The sequence below is a fragment of the Schistocerca serialis genome, chromosome 1 (genome assembly GCF_023864345.2).
Source record: "Schistocerca serialis cubense isolate TAMUIC-IGC-003099 chromosome 1, iqSchSeri2.2, whole genome shotgun sequence".
Lineage (NCBI taxonomy): Eukaryota > Metazoa > Arthropoda > Insecta > Orthoptera > Acrididae > Schistocerca > Schistocerca serialis.
This window is the reverse complement of record NC_064638.1, coordinates 740,514,515-740,537,489: the sequence shown is the minus strand read 5'-3', so window position 1 is coordinate 740,537,489 and position 22,975 is coordinate 740,514,515. Positions and strand designations below refer to the sequence as shown.

Below are 22,975 nucleotides of genomic sequence, written 5' to 3'. Positions count from 1 at the left end.
CACAAAATATTGAGGCATAGCAGTAGGACGGAGGTGGAGGTCAGGCACAGATAACAAGCTATTGTTCCTGTTGCAGGCCGAGGTATTGAAGTAGGAAGGCAGTTGATGACGCTGAACCAAGGCAGGCGCAGGCTTGGTCAGATGCTGAGGAGGTAGACCTGTGAACAAAGCAGTTCCAGCCACGTGGCAGGTATCCACGTGGTACTGCACGGATTGCAGTGTGGCAAATCGTTGTCCTGGCGGTAGTAGGTTGTCCGACGAAGCATTTGCAGAAATCGGCATTGGTGCTGCATTACACGGAGATCCGTAAGAGGTAACTGCACAGTCGATGAGGGAGGGCACATGTGGTGGGAACAAAGGCATTTGATAGCCGGAGTCTTGCACACTCCTAACCTCACTTATTGTTGCAAGCTTGAAAATGTCTAGCGAAATCGGCGGAATCATTGAGTGAGATACATTGTGTTGCAGTCCTGGCGGGTGTACATTGCCCCCAACATGATGCATATCGATCACAAAATCAGGCATTAGGTGCTGGGCCGAAGTCATTGTTAGAATGCTGTGTCGATGTAATACACGTGAAAATGACCGACGTGGAGGTCGCGGACACAGTAAAACAGCGAAAACGAAAGACATTACAACTTGGGGTCACCAGTGAGGAGGATTACTGGGTTGTTTGCACCAATAATCACACCCATTTAGCAATAGTTCATTTATTAACCTTAACACATACAAGGAAAACAAAGAACTGAACTGAACATGGTGGAATAGACAAAGATAATGCTTTGAGTCCAAAGATGAATGCATATCAATGTTGGTGTCGATTTCATTGGCACCACAAATGTATACTAACGTCTAGTGTGTAATACTATGTAATAATGTATAATGCATAATAAAAGAATACTATTATGTCATACACTGAAATTTAATGATTAATGACTCTAATGACTGTCATTTGTATTACTTAAAATCATACTTGACACATGTCCAGTTTTGTCAATTTTAAGAGTTTTTATTCATGAGGTGATACTATCGACACAGCCCTGGGAGCCACTCATGCTAGTCACACCACTGGGTAATGCCTTCCGGTTGTTCATAGAGATTACTATTCCACATGAAGTAGCTCATCGTAACACATGCATGAAAAAGCTCGGTAATATCAATGCGAAAACGGGGCCAGTATGCTCCAAAGAATCATTGAGTGGCATTGTGGTAACTAAAGAAATAACACTGAATGTCATTTGGTGCAAGAAGATCTCAATGAAATGTCCTGAGTCATTTAAACATGTATCAGTCTTTCCCAGCTGTGGCTGAAGCAGAGCATTTTGCCATTTTATGTGTCAGTAAGCCAGAAGTCTCTACAATCAGTCTCAGCAGCACAGTAATACATACAGCTGAGGTGGTAGGGCTCCTGTGTTGTGCAGGTTCCTCTGTATGTCCGCCAAGAGAGAAGATTGGCCCTTTGTTGTGCAAACACTGCGTAAAGGTGATTTGCAAGCCAATCATAAAGAGTAAAGAGTGTCTCTGAACCACAAAGGACAAAAGGGCCCCCATGCAATGTTCACAATATAGATCATACCCTGAACATGTGGAAAAGTTTATGTGCGATGACTAAACAATCCATCAACATCAGGATCATCAAACATAAATGGTATTTCAGGATGGGACAAGAGGAGAAATTAGCTGTGCCAGAGAATACCATGTGTGAGACCAATTACACAATAAAATTTGTTGACACAGAAGATCTTGCTGTGAAGAAGCCACAGAAATTCATAAGGATGACAACTGCTACAGTAAGAAAGAGGAAAGTCTCAACCTAAATGGACATTTGATCCCCATGCTGCAGAAAACGATCTTTGCAGGTAGCATGGGGAGAACCACAGTGTCAATGACCAAGAAAAGCCCTCAGACATTGCTGCAACAGGTACGTATAATATCCAGCTGCAGACAACCATCCAGTCTGGCACCAGCAATGGAGGGTGAAGCACTGACATTGCTAGAAACTTGTGCCTGCAAAATGTCAGAACAATCATAAAAGAAACATTGGCCAAAGAACTCGAGATAGAAGCCAACAGGAAATACGTCAACAAGTAGCTGCAAAAGCTTCAGTAATTTTGCATTTAGTGTCATAAACTACAACACATTGTTTATGAAACTGGAGTATGTAAGTATTAGGGAACTAGCCTACCAGCAAATTAATTCATATGTAAAGAATAGAAACCCAATAGTTGAGCATGCATTTATAGAAATTATTAGCATATAAGTGCTACTGCTCAGAAAAACAGAGTACTAAATACAGTGTTTCACAATGCTTCACTCCATAACCAGTGCTGTTTTGGCCTTTTTAAAATAACATAGAACCAACAATCCCATACCAAAAATACATAAAATTTTTAAAGTTGCACACAATACAAACACATCAATTAAAGGCAATGCCACACAAAAACCACAGTATTAAATTAAAAAGCATGCAACACACCATATGTATTGGTTTTATGGAAACGGGATAGCAATAAACACGCAAAAACAGTCACAATGCATTTGCATACAGTAAAAAACAAGCACCTGTTACCTCTTTATATGGAATTATGCACTAAATCTCTCTTGAGAATATAATTTGTATCAGTTCTTTGAGTATAGGTTCAGGAGGATCTAATGTAAGTGAAAGATGCAATATATATCCAATAAGGTGAATACTCTATTAAAAACTGAAACATATAGTATTTATGTCCCACATAATATTTTTTTTTATTGTGAAATATTAATTCTGTGTATTTTAGTTTTGAATGTGTCTATGTTCCTACAAGCACCAATGGAATGTTCCAGAAATGAATACTATTATGATATTCCATCAACATACTTTCTGGTCACATATGAGAAAAGAGAGTTAAAATATGTTGCTTAGTCAGGTAGACTTATTTGTACGATATGCAGTAAGTGGTGGCTGCGGTGTAAGAGCACAAGACCACATGAATATCCTAACTACCAACACCTTGCAGATTTATTGGTTATTTTTCTTTGAATGCTGTTAAATGCAACATAGATGCTGCAATCTGAAAGATATGGTACTTAAATCTACCGTGCTACAGCTCCTCTAGACTCTGTGAAACTTAGCATCAGGGTTGTGAGCATGCCTACAGTTATGCACATTTTAAGGAGGTTCTGCACATGTGCAACTTGCGTGATGTAAATGCCTTACAGGCCAAATACATACAGATTTGATAAACAATGTGCACGGTTCATGACGTGCACAACTAGCTCTTGCCACTCAACTACAAGTTTACATCAGTGCACTAGGTGGTAGCACTCTGCAGCTGACTTTTATCCCTGTTTGCTCAGCATAAATCATGCTAGATAATAGCTCACTCCTCAGATATGCTAATTCACTAACTATATTTTGTAGTAAAATTAGATTGGACATAAGTACATGTTAAATCTGTCTTGAAGTAAACTATTTCATGGGTTTCTGAATGAGTTATAGTACATTAAGCTATGAATTTGTATCATATAGTAATCTGTTTGAGATTCTGGGAATCATAAGGGTCTAAAGCACATCACCATCCATTGTGAGACTGTAGCATTTATTAACGCTTCTGAAATCTGTTGATCTTATGGTTAGTCAGGTTTATCTATGTTATACGCCCACATTGAATATATAAAAATTCACGTAAAGCTGTTATCATTGGTTTCTCTAATATTCACTTTAAATGCTACATCGACAGTAGTGTGCTTTAGGCCCTTATGGATCTCAACACCTCAATTTTATTCTAGTCAAGTGACCATGTTGGTAGACATTAATACTTGAGTTTAATTATTTCCACAAATGACACTTTGTGTTTGGAGTTGGTTGTTTATTGTGCGGGAATCGGCTTTTGTGTGCAGTGTAAACTACGTTGAATCTGTTTTAAATGCTAACAGAAAATAAAATTGTGAGGATTGGTTGTGGGTCATGCTTGAGTAGCTCAATTGGTAGAGCACTTGCCCACAAAAGGCAAAGGTCCTGAGTTTGAGTCTTGGTCTGGCACACAGCTTTAATCTGCCAGGAAGTTTCATATCAGCGCACACACCACTGAAGAGTGAAAATCTCATTCTGAGAAAAGAAAAGTAAATTACCAGCAAAAGTTAGCCACAAAGGAACTAGGGCCTCCAAGAACAGATCCTTTGATTGAGAGAGTGACAAAATCAAATAAGCATGACTACAAGCAAACATTTAATAAGGAAGTGCACAGTTAGCACGAGTTGTTGTGTGGGTGCAGTATAAGAGTATCTGATTTTCCACCTGGAAGTAAAGTCGTGAAACAATACATCTGTTGGGGATCTTGTACATTTTCCCGAAAAAATGGTAAAGGAGAAAATCTCCCACTTACACAAAAATGCAGAATGGAGAGTTGTGAAAGCTTATATATTATTTTGTTATTACCATAAACTGTACATAATTATGTACAAAGCAATAAAATTCCACAAAAACAATTCTTCCTTTTGTCAGATTATTACTATTGTTATCATTATTACTGGCAGTGGCCGTACTTGTATGAACTTGATAAGCATAACTGTTATACAGCAGATGCTATTAATTTCACACACTCAAATTTATCTGAATCTAAAAATTTGTGAATACCTGAAATGTATACTCACAAGCTGCCACTGTATGGAGCTATGGTCCAAGGAAACTCATCTGCTAACAAAATCATATCCCAATGCGAGAATAGTACATACATATTCAGTTTTCACACAGCACTAAAACATTATGGATCTGTGCAAACTGCAAAATTAACTATTGTACCTGGCATAGAACTGATGAAAGGTACTTCAACATTTAAAACAGCTACCCTTAATTACTTGTTAAAAAGGAGTATCACAGTAAAGATGAACATCTTGTAACAGGAATATCTATTACTAACTTCATAATAGTAAGTGTGAAATGATAGCAAAAGTCTTAAGTGTGAAAACTGATTGAATGTTTTGTTAAATATGTGACATTTGAATCAGACAGTGTTCTGATATTTAGTCTGCATGACTGCAAATTGTATAAATACAGCAAGTTACCTAGCAGTAGTTCATATCATGTGGAAGAACCATATGAAAATTATCTCACATATCATTGTGATGAAAAGAATAGAGCTTAGATCTACTTAAATATTCTTCCATATTTAAAAAAAAAGTATGATTATGTTAACAGTTCAGGACGGGATCTAGGGGAGGGGGGAAGGCTGCAAACCGGGGTATCTGCCCTGGGCGGCAATTTCAGGGGGCACAAAATTTGTATTCCTGAAGAAAAAAAAGCCTTATTTCATAAAGCGCCTAGCATGCAGTGCATGTTGGTATATCAATTATTCATATGATTTTGAAATGCACTGCTGTTGGTTTTTGAACATTTTTGGCTGTGTAGCAAAACATTTGATGAACTTTGATGAGATAATAGAATCTTTCACACAAAGGAAAGCATGCCGTGTAAAGCTGTAGCAAGATTAGAGAGAAAAAAATGCTGGGACCTAAGGAATGAAGAATTGGGGATTGTCTTGCTTGTCTCGTCTTTACGGATTTATGTTTCTATATTTTATTTTATATCACATGAAAGTTATTAGCTAATACCCAAGGAAGAGGGCAAATTATATGAAGAGTTCTTATTCTCCCAGTCACAGATAATCCCACCCATTATTAATTGTGTGTGTGTGTGTGTGTGTGTGTGTGTGTGTGTGTGTGTGTGTGTGTGTGTGAGTAAGAGGCTAGAATGTCAAACCGGCTGTCTGGGAGCACAAGAGGCACCAGAGGAAATTTTGATTTCTACTGTTCTGAATACAAGTTTGATGGCTTCCATTATAGAATATATACATTTGAATTCCACAGAGGAAAATACAGTGTCATGCAATAGAAGAATGCTGTGTGAAGAGGCATGGTGTGCCACTGCACTTTGGCAAACTTAAAACCAAATAACCAAGTCTTACATTTCCTCGAACAGTCATGTTTTATAAATCAAACTCTTCAGAAAGACGTGCACTACAAAATGAACATATTTTTGAAAAATCAATTCCTTTTAATTTTTGATGTCCCATCTCAAGTGCTTGAAGGATAGGGGGCCACTTCTATCAGATTTTTGCCCCAGTTTGGAAATACCGTAGATCTGGGACTGCAGCAGTTCACAGAATATTAATCATGGCAAACTGTTCATAATAACGCAAATTGTCTTGCCCGACATCATATTGCACATTTTGTACAACAAATGATGTTGTTGTTGTTGTTGTGGTCTTCAGTCCTGAGACTGGTTTGATGCAGCTCTCCATGCTACTCTATCCTGTGCAAGCTTCTTCATCTCCCAGTACTTACTGCAACCTATATCTTTCTTTCATTTTATATCCTCCTTTCAAGACACTGCCCATTCCGTTCAGCTGCTCTTCCAAGTCCTTTGCTGTCCCTGACAGAATTACAATGTCATCAGCGAACCTCAAAGTTTTTATATCTTTTCCATGGATTTTAATACCTACTCTGAATTTTTCGTTTCTTTCCTTTACTGCTTGCTCAATATACAGATTGAATAACATTGGGGAGAGGCTACAACCCTGTCTCACTCAATTCCCAACCACTGCTTCTCTTTCATGCCCCTCGACGCTTATAACTGCCATCTGGTTTCTGTACAAATTGTAAATAACCTTTCGCTCCCTGTATTTTACCCCTGCCACCTATAGAATTTGAAGGAGAGTATTCCAGTCAACATTGTCAAAAGCTTTCTCTAAGTCTACAAATGCTAGAAACGTAGGTTTGCCTGTCCTTAATCTTTCTTCTAAGATAAGTCGTGAGGTCAGTATTGCCTCACGTGTTCCAACATTTCTACGGAATCCAAATTGATCTTCCCCGATGTCGCCTTTACCAGTTTTTTCATTTGTCTGCAAGGAATTCGAGTTAGTATTTTGCAGCTGTGACTTATTAAACTGATAGTTCGGTAATTTTCACATCTGTCAACACCCGCTTTCTTTGGGATTGGAATTATTATATTCTTCTTGAAGTCTGAGGGTATTTCGCCTGTCTCATACATCTTGCTCACCAGATGGTAGAGTTTTGTCAGGACTGGATCTACCAAGGCCGTCAGTAGTTCTAATGGAATGTTGTCTACTCCCAGGGCCTTCTTTTGACTCAGGTCTTTCAGTGGTCTGTCAAACTCTTCACGCAGTATCTTATCTCCCATTTCATCTTCATCTACATCCCCTTCCATTTCCAGAATATTGCCCTTAAGTACATCACCCTTGTATAGACCCTCTATATACTCCTTCCACCTTTCTGCTTTGCCTTCTTTGCTTAGAACTGGGTTTCCATCTGAGCTCTTGATATTCATACAAGTGGCTCTCTTTTCTCCAAAGGTCTCTTTAATTTTCCTGTAGGCAGTATCTATCTTGCCCCTAGTGAGATAAGCCTCTACATCCTTACATTTGTCCTCTAGCCATCCCTGCTTAGCCATTTTCCACTTCCCGTTGATCTCATTTTTGATACGTTTGTATTCCTTTTTGCCTGCTTCATTTACTGCATTTTTATATTTTCTCCTTTAATCAATTAAATTCAATATTTCTTCTGTTACCCAAGGATTTCTACTAGCCCTCATCTTTTTACCTACTTGATCCTCTGCTGCCTTCACTACTTCATCCCTCAGAGCTACCCATTCTTCTTATACTGTATTTCTTTCCCCCATTCGTGTCAATTGTTTCCTTATGCTCTTCCTGAAACTCTGTACAACCTCTGGTTTAGTCCGTTTATTCAGGTCCCATCTCCTTAAATTCCCACCTTTTTGCAGTTTCTTCAGTCTTAATCTACAGTTCATAACCAATAGATTGTGGTCAGAGTCCACATCTGCCCCTGGAAATGTCTTACAATTTAAAACCTGGTTCCTAGATCTCTGTCTTACCATTATATAATCTATCTGATACCTTTTAGTATCCCCAGGATTCTTCCATGTATACAACCTTCTTTTATGACTCTTGAACCAAGTGTTAGCTAAGGTTAAGTTATGCTCTGTGCAAAATTTAACAGGCGGTTTCCTCTTTCATTTCTTACCCGTTAATCCAAATTCACCTACTATGTTTCCTTCTCTCCCTTTTCCTACTCTCGAATTCCAGTCGCCCATGACTATTAAATTTTCGTCTCCCTTCACTACCTGAATAATTTCTTTTATCTCATCATAGATTTCATCAATTTCTTCACCATCTGCAGAGCTAGTTGGCATATAAACTTGTACACTGTAGTAGGCATGGGCTTCGTGTCTATCTTGGCCACAATAATGCGTTCACTATGTTGTTTGTAGTAGCTTACCCGCACTCCTATTTTTTTATTCATTATTAAACCTACTCCTGCATTACCCCTATTTGATTTTGTATTTATAACCCTGTATTCACCTGACCAAAAGTCTTGTTCTTCCTGCCACCGAACTTCACTAATTCCCACTATATCTAACTTTAACCTATCCATTTCCATTTTTAAATTTTCTAACCTACCTGCCCGATTAAGGGATCTGACATTCCACGTTCCGATCCATAGAACGTCAGTTTTCTTTCTCCTGATAACGACGTCCTCTTGAGTAGTCCGCACCCGGAGATCCGATTGGGGGACTATTTTACCTCCGGAATATTTTGCCCAAGAGGACGCCATCATCATTTAATCATACAGTAAAGCTGCATGTCCTCGGGAAAAATTACGGCTGTAGTTTCCCCTTGCATTCAGCCATTCACAGTACCAGCACAGCAAGGCCATTTTGGTTAGTGTTACAAGGCCAGATCAGTCAATCATCCAGATTGTTGCCCCTGCAACTGCTGAAAAGGCTGCTGCCCCTCTTCAGGAACCACACGTTTGTCTGGCCTCTCAACAGATACCCCTCCGTTGTGGTTGCACCTGCGGTACGGCCATCTGTATCGCTGAGGCACGCAAGCCTCCCCAAAAATGATAAAATAATTAAAAAAGACAATACAATACCACACAATTTGGCTTCTGCTATGCCTCAACATATAAAAGTATGAGACTATAAGAAATGGAGTAATTTGTGACATTCCCTTTTACAAGGACTACTTTTGTGCTACCAGATGTTGCAAAACAACTTCTCTTGAAAAAACTTGCTTTGGCATGAATATATGTACAGAAATTGGAGCGGAAGTAACAGTTTATTCCATATAAAAAAGTTTTTGCCACAAAGTATTTGTCATTTAATGTACAAAACAACAAAAGCTTTGTGATGAAACACGTGATAAAACAGTTACCCAAGATTCAATTCCAACTACAAAAAGTCTACTTACATCTAATCATCTGGTATACAGCTTAGGTAAGTGCAAAAATGCAGTCATGCTTTTCTGAATAGCCAGTTTATTTATGTCTTTTCTTAAGACAAATCATTTTCAGGAGAAAGTTCGCTACAACCAGTTGCCTAACAGAATGCTACAAAGGCAATCATTATAAATCTGCAGGACAATGATGTACACTGCTGTAGGTGACGTGGAAATTAATAATAATCCTTGTATTCTCATTACTTTTTTTAAAAAAAATGTTCATTTTTCTTTTTATTACAATCACTTCTCTTGAAAAAACTTGCTTTGGCATGAATATATGTATAGAAATTGGAGCTGAAGTAACAGTTTTTCCATATAAAAAAGTTTTTGCCACAAAGTATTTGTCATTTAATGTACAAAACAACAAAATCTTTGTATTAAAAATAAAATTTATCAGCTTTTAAAAGATTATCGTTTTCTCTTTGGTGCAATGGCTGATTCCAGTTGAGCCTGTAAAGGAGAAATATTTGTATTACTACAAAGGAAAAATGTTTTAAGGCAAACTCTTAACATAATATGTGAAACAATGAACATTAACATGAATTTCCAAAAAAATCAGCTTATATAAGCACTACAAAATAGAATGCAGGAATCAAGTTAAGGCAGATATAAAACTGATTTATTGATGTAAAGAGAAGGTGTCATTTAGAAAAAGACACATGAGTGTTCATCTCAAACTCTTAAATATGAACAATATTCCACTCCTCAATTGGCAAAATAAAACCCACACATCAGGATTCCTTCCATTAGGAACGTGGTAGTTATTTTGGCTAGCGCCTAGCCATTATCAATACACTATTTTCTAGTCTCAATACATGTCAGTTCACTGTTGTTTGGGCATCAGTCACAGTTCTTTGAATACTGCTGTATAATAATCCATACTTCCCCACCTCAGTAACACAGACAACTGTTATCAAACCTAAGGAAATCCTTATTTAATGCTCTTCAAAAAATGAATATTCTAACGGTGGATGAAAATAATTCCTTGTTTAATCATGCAATATCTTTACATTTGACTAACTTTGTTAAGAATCCTATGTAAAACCCACACACAGAACCTGTTAAGGAGTTCTTCTCAGACTAGGGGGTCTGTATTCTATTGTAGACTAGTTTCTCATATATTTTTTAAAAATGCCGCTGGAAATGAATTCCATGTGTAATTACATATTATTTGCTCATCTCCATACTTGTGTCTATGAGTAAGCACTGCATGTATCAGTTTTGCAGTAAGAATATTTTGAGTCAAGAAGTGACTCGAAAGGTAACTGAGGCAAGATCTCTTAACTGTAGTATAAAGTTGTAGTATTTTTGTGGACACTCTTTTCTGGCCAAAAAAAAAAATTCATTTTGCTAGCCAATGTTTTGTATAACATTTATAGTCATTGGATATCTGAAACTGATACACATTTGCAATATCAAACCAGTTTGTGGTATATATATCAACTTAACAATGCATAATGTAGAAAAAAGGAGAGCAAGACAGGAACTTTAAAAATGTAGAAAGGGCAGATATTGATTTACAATATTAATGACATTGTTCTTGTAATGAAGCTCACATGGCCTTAAGTGCTTGCTTTTTTTATGTTCTTTCTTTTCCCCCTTTTCTTTCTTTCTTATATTAGAAAACTGATTTAACATACTGTCAAAGAGAAAGAGACACCAAAGCAACTGGGAGTAAATTCTAAGGAGCTATAGTAAAATCATTCTGTAATGATAGATTATTTGAGTATGGCCACAATTAAGCAATTACTTATGCTTAAACATTTTATCAAAATACAATGGTAGAGAGATGATAACCCAAAGTCTTGACACTTTGTTAGTAAATTGACTGTGCTACCAAAAAATGAATGAACTATGTAACATAATAATGCTTTCTAGTATCAGAATACTGAATGAAACTGAAAAAACATCATGCACACTATGAACAAAGAACACATTTTTGCTTAAGTAACTTACCTTTAGCTGTTGATTGGTCTTTCTCAGAAATTCAACTTCTTCAGTGTGTTTCTTCTCTTCAGCCTGTTGCATTTCCTTTGACCTTCGTTCTACTTGTTCTGCCTTTTGCCTGAGTTCAATAACCTGCTTTTCCAACTCTTTTTTTTCTGATTTCAGTGTCTGAACCAACTCTTCAAGATCACCTTTACTTTGTTCTGCCTGTTGATAAGTAACACCAATACCTATTAGCTTTATTAGTTTCTTACGGCCCATTAAGTGTGTTTTGGTTGTCACTTTTAGAGGTTACAAAATTTTTCACGCATAAAGCACATTAACACAGACTGTCACATTACTTTACTTAAAGTGAGCAACAAAAGCCAAATCTATAATGAAATAACTACCGGACACTGTGTATGGGAGACTCTCACACAACTAACATGCCTACAAGATGCATCTGCCACTAAGTACTCACTGTTGCTGCCATTCCTCAGATGGCTACAAGTCGGTGCAGTATACAATTCACTGGAGTGCAAAATGGTGACTACAGTTGTGCTAGCATAAAATGTCTTATTAAATTGAGGAGAGAACAGCTAAGTTGAAGCCTATATTCATTCTTGATTGTATGAAGAAAAAATGTCAAGTTTTTACAGAAAAATTTCTCAATAACACTATCCCAGTGAAGAGTAGCATACATAACTTAGTTACAAAATAGTGTATAACAATTTCAGTTTCAAATACAAAATGAAATAGGTGACCTTTTATTAGAAATCTGCTGGCTATTGCTGATACTGAAAGACAAATTACTGCCAGCCCAAAAAAATTTGTACACAAGTTATCCCAGCAATCTGGTGTTAAATACATAGTGTCATAAAATTTTTCCTGAATTAAAATTGTAGTTATACCGTGTTACAACTGTGACAGAACTGAAGCAGACAGACAAACTGAAATGAATTGATTATTACAACTGACTTCTAAAAAACATTGTTGGTGGACATATAGACCTGATGTCATATTTCACATCAGATGAGGCGTGGCTTCATTTATCAAGCTATATTAATTCATAGAATACCAGCTATTGGGAGGAGAGGAATCCTCACGGGATATTAGAGCACCCACTTCACAATGAGAAAATTAGTGTTTAGTGTGTCATTTCCAATAATTGTACAGTGGGACCAATATGTTCCAACTGGACTGCTGCCATACAGAACTTTACCTCAAAATTTTCAAAGAATTTTAAACATAATTAACTGGTAATGAAAAAGAATACAGTTTCTTCCAACAAGATGGAGCAACACATCATAGATCGAAGGTTTCACTTAATTGCTTCCAGCAGCTTTCACACATGAAGTAGCCAGACTAAAGAACTTTGGTCTTCACATCACATGCTAAATTACAATGTTTATGCATCAAGTGCACACAAAACACGCAGACACCCAAATGCAAACAGTGTGTGCTTCGGTGTTTATGTGTGTGAATGTGTGAGCTACTGCTGGAAAAGACCTAGTGCTTGAAAGCTAGTGTGTATGCTATTTTCTGTGCTCCTCACAATGATCTGCTGTAGGTGAATGGTTGCCTTTCCTTTATTTTACATATTGCTCCGTCCATGTATTCCCATTATTGTTATACATAACTGTGAACTTCCAACTACAAACTGGATCATATCTGTTTTGATATAGTGCTTCTTCTTCTTCTTCTTCTTCTTCTTCTTCTTATTATTATTATTATTATTATTATTATTATTATTGTCTTTCTCTGCTTCAGTTTCTTATACTGCAACTTGCAAAGGATTAGGCTACAAAAAAGCCTATCTGATGTCCCTTCTTATCCATTTCAGTCCAGGGGCTACTTTATGATGATGTTCACATCGAAACTGGTATCACAGACCATGAGGCATAGTGGCAACCATCATTACCACATCACAAAGGACAACTAAAACAACTAGAAAAATATACATGTTCAATAAACTTGATAAAAAAGCAGTAGTGTTATATCTCAATGAGGACCTTGAAACTTTTAGCACAGGACAGGAGCATATAGAGGAACTATGGATCAAGTTCAAAAGAATAGCTGACCATGCAGTGGGTAGACATGTTTCCAATAGAACAGTTCATAATGGGACAGACTCTCCACTGTAAAGAAACTTCTAAAGAAACAGAAACAGCTGCACAGTAGGTATAATCAACACATACAACTATAGATAGCGAGATGCAAAACAAAATGCATTTGGCTGTCAAGAGAACAATTTGTGAAGCCTTCAGTGACTACCATAGCAGAATATCGTCAAATGATCTTTCACAAAACTAAGAAATTCTGGTCAAATGTAAAGGCTGCTAGTGGCACCAAAGTTAGCGTCCAATCACTCAAGGATGATGAAGGAAATGACACTGAGGGTAGCAAAGCAAAAGCTGAAATGCTTAACTCCATTTTTAAGTGTTCCGTTACAACAGAAAGCCCAGGAGAATTGCCCCAATTTAATACTTGTACTATTGAAAAGATGAGACTGAGAAACACCTAAAAGCATTAAATCTGAGCAAAGCTACAGGGCCAAATAGAATCTCTTATCAGATTCTACACAGAATTTGAAGCTGAGTTAGTCCCTGTTTTACTTATAATCTGTCACAGATCCCTTGAACAAGAAATTATTCCCAGTAACTGGAAGAAAGCACAGGTCACACCCATTTACAAAGTAGTAATAGAACTGGTCCACAAAACTACCATCCAGTATACATGAGATCTATTTGTTGTAGAATCTTAGAACATATTCTGAACTCAAACACAATGAGGAATCTCAATCAGAATAATATCATCCATGCCACCAGCATGGATTCTACACACATCAGTGATGTGAAACCCAAGTTGCATTTTTCTCGCATGACATACTGAATGCTTTGGATCAAGGCAGTCAGAGAGATGCAGTATCCCTTGATTTCCGATAATCATTTGAATCAATACCATACAAGGTTATTACAAATGATTGAAGCGATTTCACAGCTCTACAATAACTTTATTATTTGAGATATTTTCACAATGCTTTGCACACACATACAAAAACTCAAAAAGTTTTTTTAGGCATTCACAAATATTCGATATGTGCCCCTTTAGTGATTTGGCAGACATCAAGTCGATAATCAAGTTCCTCCCACACTCGGCACAGCATGTCCCCATCAATGAGTTCGAAAGCATCGTTGATGCGAGCTCACAGTCCTGGCACGTTTCTTGGGAGGAGGTTTAAACACTGAATCTTTCACATAACCCCACAGAAAGAAATTGCATGGGGTTAAGTCGGGAGAGCATGGAGGCCATGACATGAATTGCTGATCATGATCTCCACCACGACCAATCCATCGGTTTACCAATCTCTTGTTTAAGAAATGCCGAACATCATGATGGAAGTGCGGTGGAGCACCATCCTGTGGTATGTTTAGCTCCCTGCTTGCTTTATTCGTCGACTTCCGCGGGCTACGCGTGAAACTTGCCTGCACGCGTTCAACCGTTTCTTCGCTCACTGCAGGCTGACCCGTTGATTTCCCCTTAATGAGGCATCCAGAAGCTTTAAACTGCGCATACCATCGCCGAATGGAGTTAGCAGTTGGTGGATCTTTGTTGAACTTCGTCGTGAAGTGTCGTTGCACTGTTATGACTGACTGATGTGAGTGCATTTCAAGAACAACATACGCTTTCTCGGCTCCTGTCGCCATTTTGTCTCACTGCGCTCTCGAGCGCTCTGGCGGCAGAAACCTGAAGTGCGGCTTCAGCTGAACAAAACTTTATGAGTTTTTCTACATATCTGTAGTGTGTCGTGACCATATGTCAATGAATGGAGCTACAGTGAATTTATGAAATCGCTTCAATCATTTGTAATAGCCCTGTACATATGATGCCTATTATCAAAAGTTAGGATTTCTTGGTAGGGAGGGTGCAGCAAGTTATCTTCGATGGAGAGTCACTGACAGATATAGAAGTAACTTTGGATGTACCCCAGTGATGTATGTTGTAACCCTTGCATGAGGTGTTGTGAACCATAAGGGCCGAAAGCATACTGTCATCAATTTTGAAATTGATGCTTCTGACGTCTGTTGATCTTGTGGTAAACTAGTTTGGTTTATATCTGTAGGCCCATACTGTATACATGAACAGCTGGCTCACCAATTTATCATGTAATTCATTTCCATATGGGCCCAATGCACAAAGCATGCCTTTGTTGCTTTTGACTGCTCCAGGGTTCGCAACATAATTTAGTGTCTACATAATGTTTGTATGTAGTACTAGTAGCAGTAGTAGTAGTAGTAATAGTAGTAGCAGTACTTCATAATCAGAGGTACATTGACAGTTTTATCTGAACCTCAAGTCAGAGAGTGTGCTTAATGATAATGATGATAAAAAGGACCACAAAGTGTTGAAATATGTCATAATTGTGTGTCTGTGTATGTGTGGTGCATTTAGTATCTGCTCTTTAAGTTCTGAGTTCTAATTGAAAGTAATTTTTGGAGAGCAAGAGAAATACACTGAGGAAAGCATTATATTTATTTCCTATGTTATCAGCACTATAAATATCCTGCCACTCTTATCCTTTAACCCTTTCGTGGGCAAAATTATTGAGCAATTTTTTTAATGAATGGAGAGCTGATGGTAGTTAACAGATAGGTATATTTATCATACAGAATATCAAATTTGCTCCAACTGTGAAAGTGTGGTCACACAACAAGGTGGGAAGTATTCTTCCCACTGCCCTTCCTTGGAGTTAAATGACAAAACAACTTTTTAAATATATGTCATATTTATTTGAAAAATTTACTTGTCTTGTTACAATGATTCTTCACAATTACTTGCCATGAAATTTTCTGAAACATGGGTCTATGCAAAGTGGTATTTGACAATACGTACAAACACAGCGAGTGCTCTTTTCCGCAGCTTTGGTACTACAATGACGGCACCTTCAGTAGGTTTCTCCTAAAATGGGTTGAGGCTCCCCTACAGCCATATGACGAACATCTTCTGGTACTTTACCCCTTTTCCCCAGAAAGACAGGTTTCTGTCCACGGCTTTTTCGTGATGAGAAGCCAGTGATCAATTGTCTGGCTAGATGGATCCTGTATGTGAGCTGATCATGCTGTCCACTTTCTCTTTTACTTATTTTCCACAGGATAAAACTGTTCACTACAGTAACATCGACCAGGAAATAAAATATTCTGTGCCACCATTTTACAGAACGTCTGCCAATAGCATACCTTTCTCGTACTTGAACAAACTTATTGACACCACCCATTATTTTGTTGTATTCTGCCACAACTTCAGGACAAGAAATCTCTGTACTAGAACCATCCTTGTTTTTCCTTTCCACTGTGGCTGTTTCTCTTGGGTCATCAATTGAGGAAAGGAAAGTGACTGGATGGTTATTCATCCATTTTACTGCAGAAATGGCTCCTTTTTGTTTCAAACTGGAATTCTCCTCATTCCAATTTTATGTTTTCCTTCATAAATTTGGGTAAATCTTTCCTGCTGGTCTTCACTGTTGCACATCCATACACACCCTTCTTCAAAAGTGTTGACACCAATTTCATGGCGGTGAAGAATCTGTCAAATGCAACTACATTATTTTTATTATTTATTTCCTTTGTTAGATCTACTACAACCCTTTCACCCAACATCAAGTCACTATCTGCCTATACTTGACTTTGTAAACATCAAAGTCAATTATGTATCCAGTGAGTGAATCTGACAAGCACCACACTTTGTAGCCTCGTTTCACTGGCTTCATTGGCATATACTGTTTCATAGATGATTGTCCTTTGAAAGGAATCATCGATTAATCCACTGACATAAATGATGAGGGCTCACAATTATTCTTACAGCTCTGCAAAAGCTTTTCAATCAATGGCCATAATTTATGCATTTATCATATTCTGGATGATTTCTTGGCTTTGCAGTTTCGTTGTTATTACAGTGAACATTCTCTACAATCTTTTTAAATCTTTTACTTGTCATTGCATTAGCAATTGGCTCTACTTTTAGTATAGGATCTGAACTCCAGAAGTCAGAGAGAGCAGGAAGTTTATGAATTCTCATTACAATAAGACATTCTACATAAGCTCTCACTTCTTGAGTAATTGTGTCCACCCAGGTTTTTGACGGATATCTACTACCACGATTTTGTTTTGCATACAAGTTTGTTTCATTTACAATGAGAGCGAAAACATCATCATCAAAGAACTTAGAGAAATAAGTGAGCTCCCGATCATTGGCACTACAGAGAACTTTTGGTTTTCCTTCCATTCGTGTTTCAAAGTTGTTCTTTACATTGTTGAAGTAAGAACAGTCGCCATTCCATTCTTCTTCACTTTCACTGTCCAACGCATCACTACTGGCAACAGCCGGAAGCACGAATAATTCACTGTCATGTTCATCACCATAAATGTCTTGTTCCACAGAAACATGCCTTGAAGCACTGGTGACGGTGTTATCTAGAACATTCAGTTCATCTGCAGAACCGTCAACTCCTTCAGTTTCTGAATCACATTCATTAGGTAATGAAAATAATATATTGCAAATTTCGTCAACATGTTTGAGATTGTTGAGGTCTAGGAAATGAGACATCTGAAAGGAAAGCAATGCCACGAAATAGAGAACTGGGGAGTGTAAAAAATACTATGAGAGATTCAACAGAAGCAAGCACTTGGTTTGGTATGGTAAACTTGACATTCTTTAGTAACATAATGATCTGTGCATTATTTCTGAAACCCACTACGTCAAAAATGTCAAATAAATGTGGTAAAATATAGAAATATTTGTTCTAGAGACGCAAAACAATGGGCTACCAAAGACGCGGTGGGAAGGATACTACAAGTAAAGTCCACAAGTAATGTAAGTAAAACACATTTTACAACAAACAGGGAACACCAAATAATAAGACACCATAGCAAAAATCAAAACTATTTACCTTATGCTATAGCTTTGAGGAAAAAATCACAAAATGTCATGCAAACAGCACTGAAAGGCTCCTCTTCAGAGCAACACTCAGCTATACAATGCCTCTGCGCAAAGGTACAGCAAAAACGGCGAGTACTTCTGAGTACCATACACTGTTCACTAGGTGGTAGCACCACACAGAGGTGGGAACTGTGAATCCCACGGGACTAGGAGTGAGTTCATTGTAGTGGGAAGCATGTTTCCCATGGCTCACGAAAGGGTTAATGAGGTTTCAAAAAGTCTCTGCTGCCACTGGATTAACAGTTATAAATGATTTGTAATCACAGAGTATTTCAAAATGAATATGACGGTTTCAAGGCTTTGTAGCACATATTATATTCACCTTATAATTATAAATAATACACCAAATGGAAGAGAAACACAAACAGTTTTTCTTACAATTATTCAGTATAAACACCGATCACACATCAAGTCGATAGGTGAGTTGTTCCGAAACATTGCTCAATGAGTCAGGAGTAACTGTTGCAATAACACTGTTTCTAAGTCGGATAGATCAGCTGGTATCAGAGGCGCATACACATGATTGCATCAGATCTTGTGTGAACATTGAGGTCATGCATAAAATGCTGTGTCAACCGGCTTCTTGTGCCCAAACCACCGGTCGGATTCAATGTCATTTAACCAGTCGCATACTGAGTTATGCCAGTGAGGTGGTGCACCATCTTGCTACCAAGTAGAGTTATGTTGTTCAGCTTCTTCCCATTGAGGCACGTGCCATAGCTGTAGCACATCAAGATAAGAAACATCAGTTACAGTTGATTCACCAAAAAAGAAAGGCCCATAAACTTCCCCCAGGAATATTTCTTGGGGTTAAGCGAGAAAGACTCACATTCATTCAACACATTTTTCAGTCACTCTTTGTAATTTCATACTCTTTCCAGTGCGCACAAGTATACAAACAAAACTGTTTGAGTTGCTCTTTCATTTGGTGTATTATTTACAATTGTAAGTTGAACGTGATAAATGCTACAACGCCTTATAATCAGTATGTTCATTTTGAAACACCCTGTACATCAAAAGTTGTGCTACTGTTCGCCTGTACTCTAGTTAGAAAGAATACAGTCTGCATCAAATGATATAAATTTAGGAGGAGCATATCACATTCAGCAGTGTGGCTTAAGGCTATCTGACAGGAACTCAAGAAACCTCTTACACAACTAACGAACACATCATTCTAGGAATGAATTTTTCCAGGTTGCTTCAAGACAGCATTGATAAAACCAATACATAAAAAGGGAAACAAATACAAACCAGAAAACTGTAGATCTATAGCTCTTCTACCAGTTATATCAAAAATATTTGAATAGCTTATGCAAAGAGACTCACTGCACTTCTCACTAACCAGTTTGGCTACCAGAAAGGCAAATGCTCCACAGATTCTAGCATCAATCTCATCAAGAATGTCATAACCAACTTAGACCCTACAAGTAAATATGTAGGAGTATTTACAGATTTAATGAAGGCATGTGACTATGTACAGCACAAAACTTTAGTAGGGGAATTAGGAGTATGTGGTACAAGAGGGACTGCAGTGGACTGGATCCTATCACACCTGACAAAGGAAGAGAAAACAATATACAGAAAGCACAAGAATGACAGAAGAGAAAATAACATCTGAAGCATGAACTATAAACTTCTCTGTTTCAAAGGGGTAATTTGGTCCATTGATTTTCATTTTATACACAAACTAGGTTAGCATCCGCTAGTTCGCTCTTCGCTCATGTAGAATGTATGACCTACAAAGATTTTTTTCTCTTTGTTTTCATTTTTATGTTGTTCACAAATTGCAACACCTCCTAAGCTTTTCACATAAATTAATGCCATATGAGCATGGTCTTTTCCGAATGTACTTTCGACCAAAAAGCAATTCTGGTCACTGGAGTCCAAGGTTTTTGTTAATCGTGCCTTTTGCATTCTTGTGAAAATATTTTGATAGCAGCTTTCAGCCCCTAACAAATATTTATTTATATCTAACTGAGAAGTGATTTCCAATTTTCATAAATTTAGCTGTAATTTTTTTTTTTAATTTATCGTAATTTTCTTAAAATTTTCATCCTCTATTGCACTCCTTTAGCAGCTGAGAAACACTGAAACACTCATTTTTTTTAAATTTCTATCTGAGAAGTCAAATGCCAACTGTCATAGATGTAGCCTTAAAAATCCTTTAGCAATTAATTATTTTCAAAAAAGCCTTCATCCACTATTTTATCCCCTTAGTCATCGAATTTCCATAAATGCTGAAACAGATCTTTTTTTTTATTTTCTGAGTGTGAAAGCAAATACCAGTTTTCATAGTACTAGTTAAAAAATTCCCTAACAGTGACATACTTTCAAAAAGGCTTTCATTTCATTAGGAATCCCTCTAGGAGTACAATTTTGGACAATCCCTTCTTAAATAACGCCTACACATAACATCCACAACCTCCAAACACCTAATTTCTATTCTTAGCAGTTTGGGCTGGGTGATGATGAGTCAACGAATCAGTCTGACCTTACTTCACCCCTTAGGGGTTGAATTTCCAAAAACAGACACACACAAGTTTTCATCTCTGAGAAGTCAGATAACAGTTTTCAAAGATAGCTTTAAAATTGATTTCGCAATGAAATATTTTCATAAAACATTTCACCTTCTATTTCACCCCCTTAGGGTTTGAATTTCCAAAAAACAGTAAGATATGTATGTTTTATTTCTAACAGAGAAGCCAAATACAATTTTCTTTAGATTTAGCTTCAAAAATGCTTGCATAATGAAATATTTTCATAAAAACTTTTATCCCCTGTTTCATCCCCATAGGCACTGAATTTGCAAAAGCAGTGAAAGGTATTTTTTTTTTAATTTTTAACTGAGGAGCCAAATTTAAATTGTCATAGATTTAGCTTAAAAAATACTTTCATAATAAAATATTTTCATAAAAAATCTCATCCCCTATTTTACCCCCTTACGGGTTAAATTTCCAAAAATACTGAAACACATGTTTTTTATTTGTAACTGAGAACTCAAATACTAATGTTCAAAGATGTAGCTTGAAAAATATATTAATAGTTCTAAACAATGATATATTTTCAACCTTTTATTTCACTCCCATAGGGTTAAATTTCCAAAAATTCTGAAACACATATATTTCTTTATTTCTGACTAAGAAACCAAATATCCATTTTCTTAGGTCTACCTCCAAAATTGCCTTGAAAGCCACACTTCTCAAAAAAATCCTTCAACGCCTACTTCACCTCCATACGGTTGGAATTTCAAAAAAACCCTTTCTTAAATGACATATACAGTATATGATCCATACCTTCTGCTAATTGCAAGTTTCTATCCTAAGTGGATTCGGCTGGGCGATGAGGAGTCATCACTCAGTCAGAATATTGCCTTTTATACATAGAGATCACTTCAAAACATTATTAATTGTGGTAAAATAGTTATTTATGCATATGTTGCAACTATACTGTTCATGGATAAAGACATAGAAAATTTAGAAATAAAAGCTAACGTAGAAATAAATAATGCTATTCAAAGCTTTACTGAATTAAATTTGTGTAACAATATCACTAAAATACTCTGTGTAAATTTCAAACTAAAAAAACTTTGTAGTGAAGACATCAATATTTGCACTGATCAGTGCATAACAGAAAACTCCAGATAACAAAATTCCTTGGAACAACAATCAATGATAATGTAAACTGAGATAAACACATTGATTATATAAGAGGGAAAATCAGCTCATACCTATATGTACTGCTCAGACTCAGCTATCTAAAAAACACAAATATTATGAAGATGATAAAATGCTCACTAACCCATTCAGGATTAAGTTATGACATAGTTTGATAGGGAGGTACCTTAAAACAAACATTAATAGAATTTTAAAGTTAGAAAAAAAGAGTGATAAGGATGATAGCCAACCTTATATATCGAGATATCGATATTGTCGTTCGATTTGAGTTACGAGTGTGTTGTAGTATGGTCTTTGGCTCAACAGATGTTAGTACTGAGTTAGTATTGCGAAAACAAGATTGCTGGAGGACGCTTGACTTTCGAGCAATGAAAATGTATTGTGAAGTGGTTTTTCAAGTTTGATAATGCCGCTGAAGTGCAACGTCAGAGGAGGCTAGAGTTTGAAACAGAACCGCCAACCCGCCTAACAATTAGACGTGTCATTGACAAGTCTGAATTGCATGGAACAATTTGTGATATTCACAAAGGAAGATCAGGAAGACAGCATACAGCTACAAGTCCTGCTTTGTTGGCTCTCACATGGGAAATGTTTGTTAATTCTCCACAGAAGTCTGCTAAGCAATGTGCACATGAAGTGAGGGTTAGCAGTGCAAGTGTACAAAGAATTCTGAAAGCTGCAAAGTGGAAAGTTTACATTCCACAATTACTGCACGCAATTAGTGATGATGATCCTGATTGCCGAATGCAATTTTGCGATTGGTATCAGCAAATGGTAACTGATGACAAACAATTTGTGATGAAGGTAGTGTGGAGTGACAAGGCACAATTTAAACTTGATGGAACCATGAATCGACATAACAGTGCGTACTGGGCAGAAAATTCGTATGTTTATGTAGATAAAGCAATCAATCTACCAGGGGTTCATGTGTGGTGTGGATTATCATCTAGGGGCATAGTATGACCCATTTTCTTTGATGCTACTGTCACTGGAGAAGTGTACCTGGAAATGTCATGCACATCAATTTTTCCAGGTATACATACACTGTATGTAGCTGATGAAGAGGTCTTCTACCAATAGGAT

The 22,975-nt window shown here is 37.2% G+C and overlaps 1 protein-coding gene across 1 annotated transcript in view; it reads right to left on the bottom strand.

Annotated features, from left to right (window-relative positions):
* Positions 1 to 9,492: 9,492 nt before the first annotated feature.
* LOC126458127 (33 kDa inner dynein arm light chain, axonemal) overlaps positions 9,493 to 22,975 on the bottom strand; it is a 54,689-nt gene continuing 41,206 nt past the window's right edge. Inside the window, exons 5-6 of the mRNA XM_050094967.1 lie at positions 11,253 to 11,450; positions 9,493 to 9,746 (exon numbers count right to left, since the gene is read on the bottom strand). Of these exons, the coding sequence (XP_049950924.1) occupies positions 9,705 to 9,746; positions 11,253 to 11,450 (240 nt within the window). The 3' untranslated portion in view covers positions 9,493 to 9,704. The remainder of the gene's footprint in view (positions 9,747 to 11,252; positions 11,451 to 22,975) is intronic.